The following is a 12,751-nucleotide window of genomic DNA, read 5'->3' as shown; positions in this document are numbered from 1 at the left end:
ATCTGTGAGTTTGTTTTTGTATTGTTTTATTTTAGATTCCACTTACAAGTGAGATCATATGGTATTTGCCTTTCTCTGTCTTTCTCTGTATTTCACTTAGCATAATGCCATCAAGTTTCATCCATGTTGTCACAAATGGCAAGATTTCATTCCTTTTTATGGCTGAATAATATTCCATTGAGTCTATTCATCCATCGATGTACACAGGTTATTTCCATATCTTGGCTATTCTAAATAATGCTGCAATGAACATGAGGGTGCATATATCTTTTCAAGTTAGTGTTTTTGTATTCTTTGGATAAATACCCAGAAGTGGAATTGTTGATCATATGGTAGTTCTATTTTTAATTTTTTGAGGAATCTCCATACTGTTTTCCATACTGACTCCACCAATTTATATCCCCACCAACAGTGCACAAGGATTCCCTACATCCTTCACAACACTTGTTATTTCTTGTCTTTTTGGTAATAGACATTCTAAAGGGTGTAAGGTTTTGATTTGCATTTCCCTGGTGACTAGTGATGTTGAGTACCTTTTCGTGTACCTATTGACCATCTGTATGTCCTCTTTGGAAAAATATGTTTTTAGATCCTTTGCCCATTTTTTAATTGTTTTTTTCTTTTTTTTTGGTGAGGAAGATTAACCTTGAGCTAACATCTGTTGCTAATCTTCCCCTTTTTGCTTGAGGAAGATGGTCCCTGAGCTAACATCCGTCCCAGTCTTCCTCTACTTTGTATATGGGATGCTGCCACAGCATGGCTTGATGAGTGGTGTGTAGGTCCATGCCAGGGATCTGAACATGCAAACCTTGGGCCACTGAAGTGGAGCATGTGAACTTCACCACTACACCACGGGGCTGGCCCTGGATTGTTTGCTTTTTTGCTGTTGAGTTATATGAGTTCTTTATATATTTTAGATATTAAACCCTTATCAGAGATATGATTTGCAAATATTTTCTCCCTTTTGTTAGATTGCCTTTTCATTTTGTCGATTTCCTTTGCTGTGCAGAAGCTTTTTAGTTTGATGTCGTCCCACTTTTTTTATTTTTGCTTTTGTTACCTTTGGCTGCTTTGTCGTTGATTTTCTTGCTTTTTGAGATTCCCTGTTACCCTTTCTGCAAATACTATAATTCATAACTGCTTGCATCCAGCATACTATGTTGGGAACCACATAGTACTGGGAGAAGTTTAGGGGTTCCTGATCTCCCTAGGTGTCACTAGATACTGGGAAACTTCCTGACCTCTTGGGGATAAATAGTTATATTTATTTCTTTTACTCATGGTCTGAAGGTAACAAGAAGTGACCCACTTGGCTCCTACTGAGGTATTTCAACCAATAATGCTTTTGTTTTTCTAGGGAAGTCTCTTGCTCTCCATTTTTACTGCTTTAGAGCAGGGAGCAACACCCACTTTTGGCATCAGTTTTTTCCTGGGGAAAAACTCTATGGGAATATGATTCCCTCCTATAATCTCATCTCATCTGCCTTTGTCTTTCAGAGATTCCTGTTCATTTTGGTTGCCTGAGGACACTTACCCTTTTGCTTTTCAGGGCTCTCTGGGAATTTGAGGAACAGGTGGGACTCTGGAGCAGGTGCTCAGTCTACCGTCTTAGTCTGGTGTGGTGGTTGTGTTTAAAATGCACAGAAATTTCACGTGCTTTGTTTTTGTGTGCACCTGTAGTTCCACTTTTTCGTCTGCCAGTTCTTTCTTTCTTAGGCTACTCTTATTGCTAGATAGAGAAACTACTCCTGTGTCTCTTAATCTTGGATCTCTTTATCTATCCTTGGATCTCAATATTGATAAAAATGCTCTTTTCGTGGACTATATTAGTAAGAAAAATGATAAGTTTTAGTCTGCGACTTTAATTTTGACAAGACTACATAGAATATGTTATCAAATAAAAGTGTTGTAATATAGTTTCCAGAAACTTTTAGAAAAATGTTGCCTATGTCCTTCACATTTTTTCTGTTATAAAAAGATAAATATTTAGAATGATTTTAAGTGACTAAAATAATCAAAATTTTATGACGTTATAAGTCCGTTTTTAATATATTTGCTTATTAGACTTTTATTTTAAGTGAATTATAGTGCTTATTTTCTCCCTAAACTGGTGATTTATTTGAGACTTTACTATATTAAAGAAAGATATTTTTTTTTTCAGAGCAGCATCTCAGACATGTTGAAAAAGATGTTTTGATCCCTAAAATAATGAGAGAAAAGGCCCGTGAGAGATGTTTTGAACAAGTTCAAGGTAAGATTCAAATACTCATATAAAAATCAAATTCATTTTTTAAAATGTAATCTGAATTTAATCCTTAGCCTCAGACTCAAGTAGTCGATGAATTAATATGTATGAATTGCTTCTCACCCTTTCACTGAGATACCAGTATTTCAGCTTTCAGAACTTCCAGGTGGTGTTCACTTCATTTACAATTTAAAAATATTCTCCCAAATTACTACTAAAAAACATTTTTTTCCCAGAAGTACAGTTACATATAGAGAAAAACTTGGTACGCATATTTTGGAGAAATAATTATTCTGGTGACTTTGATAGGGAACAAAGAAACATCAAATGTAACCTGTACCTTTTTTTCATCTATCGATATATTCATATAGCTATGTATTCTAAGATGATTTTTTTTGTGTCATTGTCTGTTAGTGAATTGTTAGTGGAATCCCAATAGTGCTTAAAATGAGTCTAGTTTATGTTTTTACATTTTATGTTTCTAAGTGAAAGATATTTATGTAAATGCATGCACTAGGCACCCATATATGCATGTTTTCTTTGGAAAATGTTTTTTTTAACATGAAATACTTCTGTATTCTATATATCTAGAGGTATATTATCAAATCTGGAATATTATAATGAAAAGGGAAACCAAGCAGTGGAAGGTAAAAAATGAGGCCATGAATGTTGGATAATCAGAAAAGCAGATGGAAGTATTACTGTAAAAAGAAATGTCTTTTTAAAAAAAATCTGCCTCTTGGAATGGCCATCTAACAAGAAGTAGTAGTAAAATTTTGCTGATGTAGACTATTTTTCTGACTCCCCTTAACTTTCCCCTATAGTCGTCTTTGTTGAAGGACCATAATAATTTTTAGTGAGGATGATGGGCTGCATTTGCACTGCAAGTTTTGCTACAGGGGAGCTAGGCTGTGTCAACTGTAGTTTCAGGACTGTGTCAACAACATTTGGATGCCGGGGACATTTCTGTCCCTCTGATGCTATCTCCTTAGAGAATGACCTTTGCAATTGATGGATGGAGGCAATAAAAGTAGTCCTCAGACTTGACGTTGTGTGATAGTTGTTTCTGTTTCTTAAATTAAGTGACTGATGACATATTCCAGTTTTAAATCCAATCCAATAAATTAGATTTGTTATCCATCCATAAATAAATTTATTAGTAAATTATCAATAATTTACTAGTATCATTCTGTGAAATAACTCTTGCTTTTACAATGAATTAATTGTTTAATCAGCGCACCCTCCTTCCACCCCTACCCCTGGGTGTCAGGAGAAATGAACCCATTGGCACCTGCAGACAGGGTTCATTGTACATCTGGCATTGGCAGGTGTCATGCTGATAGTCTCAAGAGATAATCCTCCACCTGCCTCATAGAACTTTAAAAAATATACATCGTGATTCTGGTGAGGGAGGATAAAACTTCAAAATGGATAATAATGTTGGAGGGTTAACTTTTCACTACCAGAAAAATTTACTTATTACTCATATATTGGTCTAAAGTTATAAATAGTAGTTGTATTTATGTTGTTTTTTAATACATTATTCTAATATCTAAAATGAAAGAAAGCTGGCTAACTCAATTATAGAATGAGTTTTTACTCACATGATACAGATGAAAATGCAGAAGGATTATTTGGCTTTGGGTTGCAGAAATGCCTTGGCTTACTCTTAGATGATGAAACTTTGCTTTTAGTTTTTGAAAAGAAAGAAATAGTATAACTTTAATATTTATTTGTTCGTGTTGCACATCTACTATTTTGTAATGGTACAGAAAAGAAAATGTTCATTTTCACGTCTTTATCAAAAGTTAAGTTGTTTAGGATATTGACATGGTTGTTAAATTTTTGTTTTTTTGATATATTTAAAATCTTCTGAAGACTGAAAGCATCTTAAAATTTGAGATGTTTGGGTTATTTCCATGCATTTGTCCTTATTAGAACATGTTATAACAATTGAGTTTTGAATATTTGAATTTTTATAATCACATATTGATTTTTTTAGGCCATATGGTCCAAAACAGTGTTTTAGAATCTAAAATTGATTATTTTATAGAAGAATAATCATTAGTATTCTCCTTGGTTAACCATGTGAATTAGGAAAGTACATACATTGGCATTGCTCAAGCAGCAGCAGAACAGGTACGTTTAAACTGAACGGTAAGATGTAATTTAGAATCAGGACACTTCCATTGTTGTGTATGTACTATTTGTAGCCTATGCTTTATTTAATAATTATAGGATTTATAAAAAATAATTATGCATGCTAATTGTATAGTTCTTTGATAAAGATACAGGAATTTTAAGAAGTGATCTGACTTTCTGCTAAATGCCTGAAACATGATTATGTGGGAGAGCTTTTCTGTTTGACTTTTTTTTTTCATGCATTTCAACCCAGCTGATCATAAGAACTGGGTCAGACTGCCAGCAACTTAGGTTTGTGAAGGGAATGGAACAGCTTTTCCGAGGACAAAGAGAAATGAAATCACTTTCAATGAAAGAAAGATGCCTCATTATAGTCACCAACAGCAGTTATTGACAGCTACACTTCCTATTAACAAGGAGCATTTAACTAAGAGTTTGGCTGTTGGATCTTTGGACTTGATCTAATTTGCTAGCATTAATTAGTTTCTTTTGAGCACAGACACTTGGTGCTCACAGCTATAGATTTGGAGGGCTAATTAGGATAGAAAATTGAACAGAATGGGGTAAAGCATTAACCTTCAACCATTACCAGCTGGGACACTGATAAAGACCACAGAGTCCAAATGCTCCCTATTGATGTGAAGAGTACCCTAATGAATATCAATTTCAGCCAGGTTGCTATATTTTTACTAGTTCTCTTTTCATTATAATTTTTAACCAGCTTCCATGATATCTTCATTATCTATATATACACTATTGGTTTTTACTCTACACTGATTTAATCTGAGTTGCACATTTCACCTTATGTTTAAACACAATTAAAATATATCTTAAGTACCAGATAATATTTAGAATGTTTCATTGTTATATACACTAGTACTTCTTAAATTTGACTTTTATCTCAAACTACATGATTCTGATTCTACAGTGAATTTTTATAAAGTCACAATAACTTTGCCATTTCAATACAAAGAAAACTATAACCCGAAACGAGAAGATCTGAGCTTTTGGGTGACAATTAAGCAGTGTTTGTATTAAACTGGTCAACTTGAGAATCTTTGTCTTTATAAAATACATATACTTTTTTGTTTCTTTTTGAACAGAAAATAGTGCTCATCACCTTTTCTTTTGGAACTTAACTTTGATTTGATGAGTAAAGGTGGCTTAACTTAGAGGTTACGTACAGAATTAAGAATCCAGATCTTACACAAACTTTGAGAAGATTATAAACTCTGTTGGTAGAGCATATATCAAAAGAAAAGAAATTGAGCAATTGATTTAAATAGAAAACTCTATAGTATTCTTCTTTTGCCACTGATATTATTGACAGTTAATGGAGCCACTAACACAAATGACTAACGTATATTTGTAGACATTAACACATTAACACAGTGAACACTGAGTACTTTGGTAATGGAACTGAAGGAAAATTTTAGAATGGCCAGTCTTTCTCTCACTTCCTCCCTTCTCCTCCCTCCCGCTTGCCCAAACTCCCAAAAGCCAAAACAGAAATCCCCTTCCACCAAGTGTGACGATGGAATCATTGCTTTTTCTTGGATCTGGGAGTTATCAGCTTGTGGTGTTTTAGGAAGATGGTTTGATGACCTCTGGAGGTTACTTTCCACTCTGTGACTTTTTCCATGTGTTTCACTCTTCGCTGATTCAATGATTTATATTTTTTATGTTAGTAATATTTTTTAAAATATTGTTTGTCATATATATTGGTAAAGTATGTATTCTAGTATTATAAATTTTTCTTCTGGAAATAGAGCCTCCCATAAGAGGAAGAGTCATTGAATAGCTGTTTTTTAAAAATTCTTCATTACATTTCTTTGCTTTTTTTGAATTGCATAATTGGCATTGCATATAAAGTCTAATATGTTGAATAATGAAGTTTGTTTTAAAAATAAGCTTTTCTTCTATCTGCTGTGACAGATCAAGACCAAAAAAGTTCTTTGTCATCAGGGAGGCCTGGAACTTTCTTTTACCTAGATATTCTCCTATCACTGACTCCTTTCACCCTTCGTCCTTCTTTTACCTTATTTTAATGTTTCTTTTGTATCAGTGTTTTCTGTTGTAGTCTTTTTGATTTTTTGCCCAATAGGTGGGGTTAGTTCTAAAGGAATTGTATAAAATATAAGGAAGCATGGATTTTTTTTATTTTTGAGGAAGACTAGCCCTGAGCTAACATCTGCCAATCCTTCTCTTTTTGCTGAGGAAGGCTGGCCCTGAGCTAACAGCCGTGCCCATCTTCCTCCACTTTATGTGTGGGGCGCCAACCACAGCATGGTGTGCCAAGTGGTGCCATGTCCACACCCGCGATCCGAACCAGCAAACCCTGGGCCGCCGAAGTGGAATGTGCACACTTAACCGCTGCGCCACTGGGCCGGCCCCTGGATTTTTTTTTTGAAACATTGCAGAGCTGTAGTTAAATAACACAACAGCTTGATAAAATGCCTGTCGTCTTCTCTCAGTTGCATACAACTGAAGTATGTTACGTTTTGCCAAATTCCAGAGATATGTGAATTGACAACAAAGAAAATCAAATTAAGAATGCTTAGGATATTCTTTAGGATGTTTGCAGACAGAGAACTATCAAAACATCATTAAAACAAATTGGAGGGCTACAGACTGTAAATGGTTGAAGTAATCAATCTTCTCTCCAGCTGTGTTACTTGAACCTGCCCAAAACTTTTCATTTGTTGTTTGAATTGTGCCATTATTATCACATATATTTTTTCCATTTAACCAGTTCACCAAGGTTAACTAACACTGAAGTGGAGATGCAATGCTTCTTTAGACTGGTTTGGATGTATCAGGAGGATAATATATAAAATCACCAAATATGATGAATATCTGTTGTGTACAAGAGTATGCTATGGACCCTAAGAAATATAAAGAGATATAAGATACAATTTCTTTTCTTTGGACCTACATCAGATTGTATTGGGGGTCCCCAAGACCACCCCTGGGTTTGCTGATTTGCTAGGAGGACTCATAGGACTCAGCAGGTAGTCATAGTCATGGCTAAGATTTCTTACAGCAAAAGGATGCAAGCAAAACTAGCAAAGGAGAAAGGCACATGGCATGAAGTCCAGAGGAAACTAGGTGCCAGCTTCCAAGAGTCTTCCCCCAGCAGAGTCACTCATCATGTACTTAATTCCTCCAGCATCGAATTGTGACAACATGTGTGAAATGTTTTCTACCAGCGAAGTTCATTAGAGACTCAGTCCTCAGAGTTTTTATTGGGAGTTGGTCATGTGGGCACCCTCTGCACAGCATATACCAAAATTTTAGAGTCCCGGAAGGAAAGCAGATGTTCAGCATAAACCATATAGTTTGCACAAACAGTTTAGGCCCAGTAAGCCACTATTACAATTAGAGAATGGTGGGAATGCTCCCCAATCCAAGTTCTCAGATGCCAGCTAAGGGCCAACCTTGCAAGCACACCTTTCTAAGTATAGCAGTTTCAGCCCTGCCATGTTAATTCTTTTCTGCACATAGACATACAGTCATGCATCACATAATAACATTTTGGTCAATGACAGACCACATGTACAACGGTGGTCCCATAAGATTAGTTCCGTATCGCCTAGGTGTGTAGTAGGCTGTGCCTTCTAGGTTTGTTTAACTCCTGTAGGGGAGGAAGAAATTTTCCCCTACCATTGTAGGTTCTTCTGTCTGGTCTAATTAAATTGACATGAGACAGATTAACAGGAGAAAAACAAACAAAAGTTTAATAATATGTCTACATGGGAGAAATCCAGGAAAACTAACTAGCCAAATGGCTAAAGCCCTCACCTTAAATACCATCCTCAGCTAATGACAAAAGAAGATGTTGGGGGTGGGGAGAGTCAGGGACTTCAAAGGGAAGGAAGGCAATTCATGGGTAGGGGGAAAGAAGCAAATGTTTGGAAAACAAGTGTTTGGCCACACAGAAACAGAAGACACAGAGGGGAGCCCAACAAATAGGCTTCTCTGTGTTTCTCCCTGTCTACCACCTACTTCATGTTATGCTAAAGTGATAGCTCATTTCCTGAGACAGGTTTTTTTAATCTGAATTCTTTTAGGCAGTTGAGGGGGTGGTAACAAGAAAAACTTTGAGGTTTTGTTTCTTAAAAATAATCAGCCAAAAATAATCCTCATGTTAAAGAGACACATTTGGGATGGCAAATTTTGTTCCCCTTCAGTACACTCTATGATGTTCGCACAACAACGAAATCGCCTGACTTGTTTCTCAGAATGTATCCCCATTGTTAACTGACATGTGATTGTAATAGAAGTTAATTAGCAGTAAGTATTTGTGTGCACCTATTGGGCCTGATGTCATGAGTGATAGATCTATGTCAATCGCAAATACAGCTGAATTATTTTTAAAACAACTGAAGAAAGTATGTAACAGTCATTACTCATTGATTTAGTGGTTCTCAGTTACATTTGTTAACTCATGCCTCTATTGTAGGACTTAATGGTTTATTATGGTAGTCTTGTTTCTGAATAACAGGGCAATTTTGTAATAAAATTGTGTGTAATTGGACATAAATACTCTTGAATAAAATGGCTAGTTGTTTTCTCAACAGAGAAAGGTACAGCATGTTTTAGTTTTAGAGGTAAGTTAAGGCTTTAAATGCTAAATCTTTAAATAACTAAATTAGCAGGGAATTTTGTCAGGGCAAGTGGATTTAATATTTACACAACCAATTTATGCAACTTATCTTTGACGGTATTAAGTGTGAAAAGTCTACATTTGAACATAAAAGCAAAGAATTACATGACTTGAAACTTAGAAATATTGTGAAAATGAATAAATATTAATGTAAAATATGAGTTCTAACTTCTGTCAGTATTTCATTAACAAGTTTTTATTATTTTTCTAGTTTTCTTAGAAAAATCAACTTTCAATTGCTTTGCTGTAATAGACTTAAATCCTATCATCTTATGAGAAATTAATCCAAAATTAAATATGGTCTTTAAGCAGTATCATGCCCTTATATATAAAATCTGAGAACAAGATCACACTTTCCTTAAGCTGCCTCATGATGCTCCAGTTATAATTGGCATTGTTTCCAGATAATCAGAGCCTGTGATTGGTAAACTTTTCGCAAATACTTGTAAATAATTATGTTTTGACCGAAGTGCATTCTTAGAGGAATCTTGTATGTCTGTTGGAAAAATAAAAAAGGGGGAAATTTGGTTTGTACAAAACTCTGGATTGCATTATACTAGGAGATTCAGAACCATTTAAAAAATAATCAGTTCTTTTTTGGAGGGGCTAGAATTTGCTTTAAACTGTAATGTATGAAACAGACAAAAGCAGTATTTTATTTTGTTATGCTTAATTTTGTTACATTTACAGAGAGTCAATGCATGAAAACAATGTTATTTTCATGAAGCAGTTTTAAATTGGATGTTATAGATTACAGTTGCAGCCTAGTATATATCTCCTCTTCCAGTTTGTTTTTGTGGTTTAATTTTTTGAGGGATGCAAAATATGGAGTAAATCCTAAATCACATAAAAAAGTAGTTCTACATACTAATGATTTCTTATGATTTCTCAGATTTTCAGAATATTGTTCAGTTAAACAGATATGATAGATATTTTATTCTGAGGCCCATAAACAAGTTTAATATTTGGTAATATTATTTGCATATATTTTAGTGTTAGTCAATTATTGCATCACTAAAAATGTGTTTTTACAAAGCAAAAACAGAATTTCCAAATTCCCTTAAGCACTTGAATGGAACCTTAGGGTTGTATGAAACATACTCATTCAAAAATATTTACTTAGTATTTCTCATATGCCAGTCACCATTATATGAACAGTGAATAAAATAGGCAAAAATCTTTACCATTATAGTCCTTATATTTCAATGAAGGAAGGATTAAAATATAAGTTATTATAAGTAAATATAAGTGATATGGAGAAAAATAAAGTCGGGTAAGGGCAGTGGGAGGTGCTGGGGTTAGAATGGGGCTGCAGTTTTTAATGGGTGGTCAGTAGAGGTCTCACTGAGAAAGTGACATTGGGACAAAACTCTTGAAAGAGTGAGACATGCAGATATCTCTGGGAAGAATGACGTGAAGAGAAGGGATAGCATATGGAAAGACTCTCAAGCATTAGGTGAAGCTGCCGTGTTTGAGGGGCACCGAAAAGGTCACTGTGATTAGGATGGAATGAATGCGGAGGAGAGTGGAAAGTGAGGGTTCAGCAAAGTGATCGGGGGCAGAATCATTTAGGGTCTTACTAGGTGCTGAGGACTTGCAGGTACTAGGGAGAGAAATGGAAAGACGTCGGTGGCTTAGAGTAGTGGAGTGAGACAGGGTCTGATTTACAGTTTCATAGCATCACTCACTGCTATGTTAAGAATAGATGGAATAGGGGCAAGGGCAGAATCAGGGATGCCAGGTTAAGGATGTGATTGTGTTAGTCCATGTGACAGATGATGGTGGATTGGAAGGGTGGTAGCAATGGAAATGATGAGAATGAGCTTACCTGGATCTATTTTGAAGATAGAGCCAAGAGAGAAAGAGATGACTCCCTATCATTTGTCCTGAACAAGGAAAAGGATAAAGTTGTAATTAACAGAGATGAGGAAGGCTGTGTGTGGAGAAATTTTATTATTTTGTTTTAGTTTTTGGTAATTGATAAATCAGGAGTATAGTTTTGGATATGTTAACTTTGAGGTGTCTAGTAGATGTCTAAGTTTGAAACCATTGCATTAGACAGGAGTAAAAATTAAGCACTCTTTTTAAAGGAAACAAAGGAATAGAATGTTTATCTAATTGTGGTGGTCTGGTATTTTTCTAATATTTTTATGTAACTAGTGCAAGTTCTTAGTCTACATATGGTACACATTTTCAACTTGGACAGTGATAGATTAGAAACTGACATTTTTATTCCTTGGTTTTCTTTTTAAGATTCCACATGGACCACTTCCCTTCCAGAAAAAATCATGGCTACCCTGATTTGTTAATTCAACAAACTGTACTTTGGTACTGCTATGTGTACTTTATGGTGCTAGGTACAGTGGGGAATACAAGGACATGGTCTTATGCCACAGTAAAGAGATTAAATTATTCAGTATCATATGACTTGTTAATATATCAGAATTGATATTAAAATCCAGGTATCTTAATTCCCATCCTCGTGCTCTTTCCATTATAACATACCATTTGACTGTGTCAAAGATGGCAAATACAGTTCATCTGTGCCAACTTGAATCAGTTGGAAGTGGCTGCCTAGCACACTATCAGTCAGAAAGAGTGTCCTTAGCTCAATTACCTGTGTCTGTCAGGAGTGGTAACTTTGGTGGTGATGATATGCTTTGCCTAGTGTTTGTCCTTTCTGGCCTATGTGCTAGTTTGTTTCTAGTTATGGGATTGTCTTTGCTATGTGCCCCTTATCCTAGACTTCACCAAGATGGAAAAGTTATTTTCTTCCAATAGCTTAAGTAATTTTTAATTTTTATTTCATTTTCTGGGAACACTTCTAATATTGTTTGCTGTAGCACTCTTTTAAAAGGGGCTGTAGCCTTCCATATACAAACTATAGGCCCATTTTGCTCATTAAAAATGCAGTCATACACTCATAGCATAGTAATTTGAGTTATGTGTTGAAGTTAAATGTTTTATTTGTTTTTATAGTTTATGATTAACACTGTCTACTTCTCTGATGTTTAGTTTTTACTGAAATTGAAACTCTTTTCTTGGTTTTTATTACCTTATATCTTCTTATGAAAAATAACATCAAGTAAAATATTTTGTGCTAATAGTTGATTTTGTGAAAGATCAACAGACGTGAACATGTACGTACGCTCAGTTTAAAAAAGCATGATATAAAATTATATACATAGTATAATTCTAATTATAAAATACATGTATGTAGGAAAAAATAAATACATTCAAAATTTAATAATCATCTGGAATTATGAGAAGGAAGGAGGTGGATCATAGATTATTTCTTTTCCTATGTGTAGTCTTTCATATTCTCCAAATGAAAACATTATTTTCTTTAAGTAAACTTTTTTATATCTTCTATGAACAATTTACAAGTGTATAACTTGATGAAGTATGACAGAGTAAACATATCTGTGTAACTATTACTGAGATCAAGAAATAGAAATTACTAGAAGCCAGCCTTCTTTGTGCTCACTCCCAATCACTATCCTTTCCTTCTAGCAAAAAGTAATCACCATTTTGACTGCAAACTGCATAGATTAGTTCATCCATTTTTTAATTTAAATGGAATCATACAGTATGTGCTCTTTGTGTTGGACTTCTTTTACTCAACATGATGTTTGTTAGATTCATTCATTTTTTGATGTAATAATAGTTCTTTCATTTTCATTGTCATATAATACCAT

General features: G+C 34.7%; 1 protein-coding gene across 8 annotated transcripts in view; it reads left to right on the top strand.

Moving 5' to 3' along the window:
* CMC1 (C-X9-C motif containing 1) overlaps window positions 1-12,751 on the top strand; it is an 89,814-nt gene that overhangs the window by 26,800 nt on the left and 50,263 nt on the right. For 4 of the 8 annotated variants that reach the window (XM_070575938.1, XM_008539952.2, XM_070575941.1 and 1 more), the window contains exon 2: window positions 2,162-2,251. The exons of 1 other annotated variant lie outside the window; for it this stretch is intronic. In XM_070575938.1, coding sequence (XP_070432039.1) covers window positions 2,209-2,251 — 43 coding nt within the window. In that variant the 5' untranslated portion in view covers window positions 2,162-2,208. Of the gene's footprint in view, window positions 1-1,497; window positions 1,575-2,161; window positions 2,252-12,751 lie in introns of all 8 variants that reach the window. 3 more of the 8 variants (XM_070575937.1, XM_070575940.1, XM_008539950.2) reach the window with 2 other exon arrangements.

Source organism: Equus przewalskii, chromosome 15, assembly GCF_037783145.1.
Source record: "Equus przewalskii isolate Varuska chromosome 15, EquPr2, whole genome shotgun sequence".
Lineage (NCBI taxonomy): Eukaryota > Metazoa > Chordata > Mammalia > Perissodactyla > Equidae > Equus > Equus przewalskii.
This window is presented reverse-complemented; position numbering and strand designations above follow the sequence as displayed.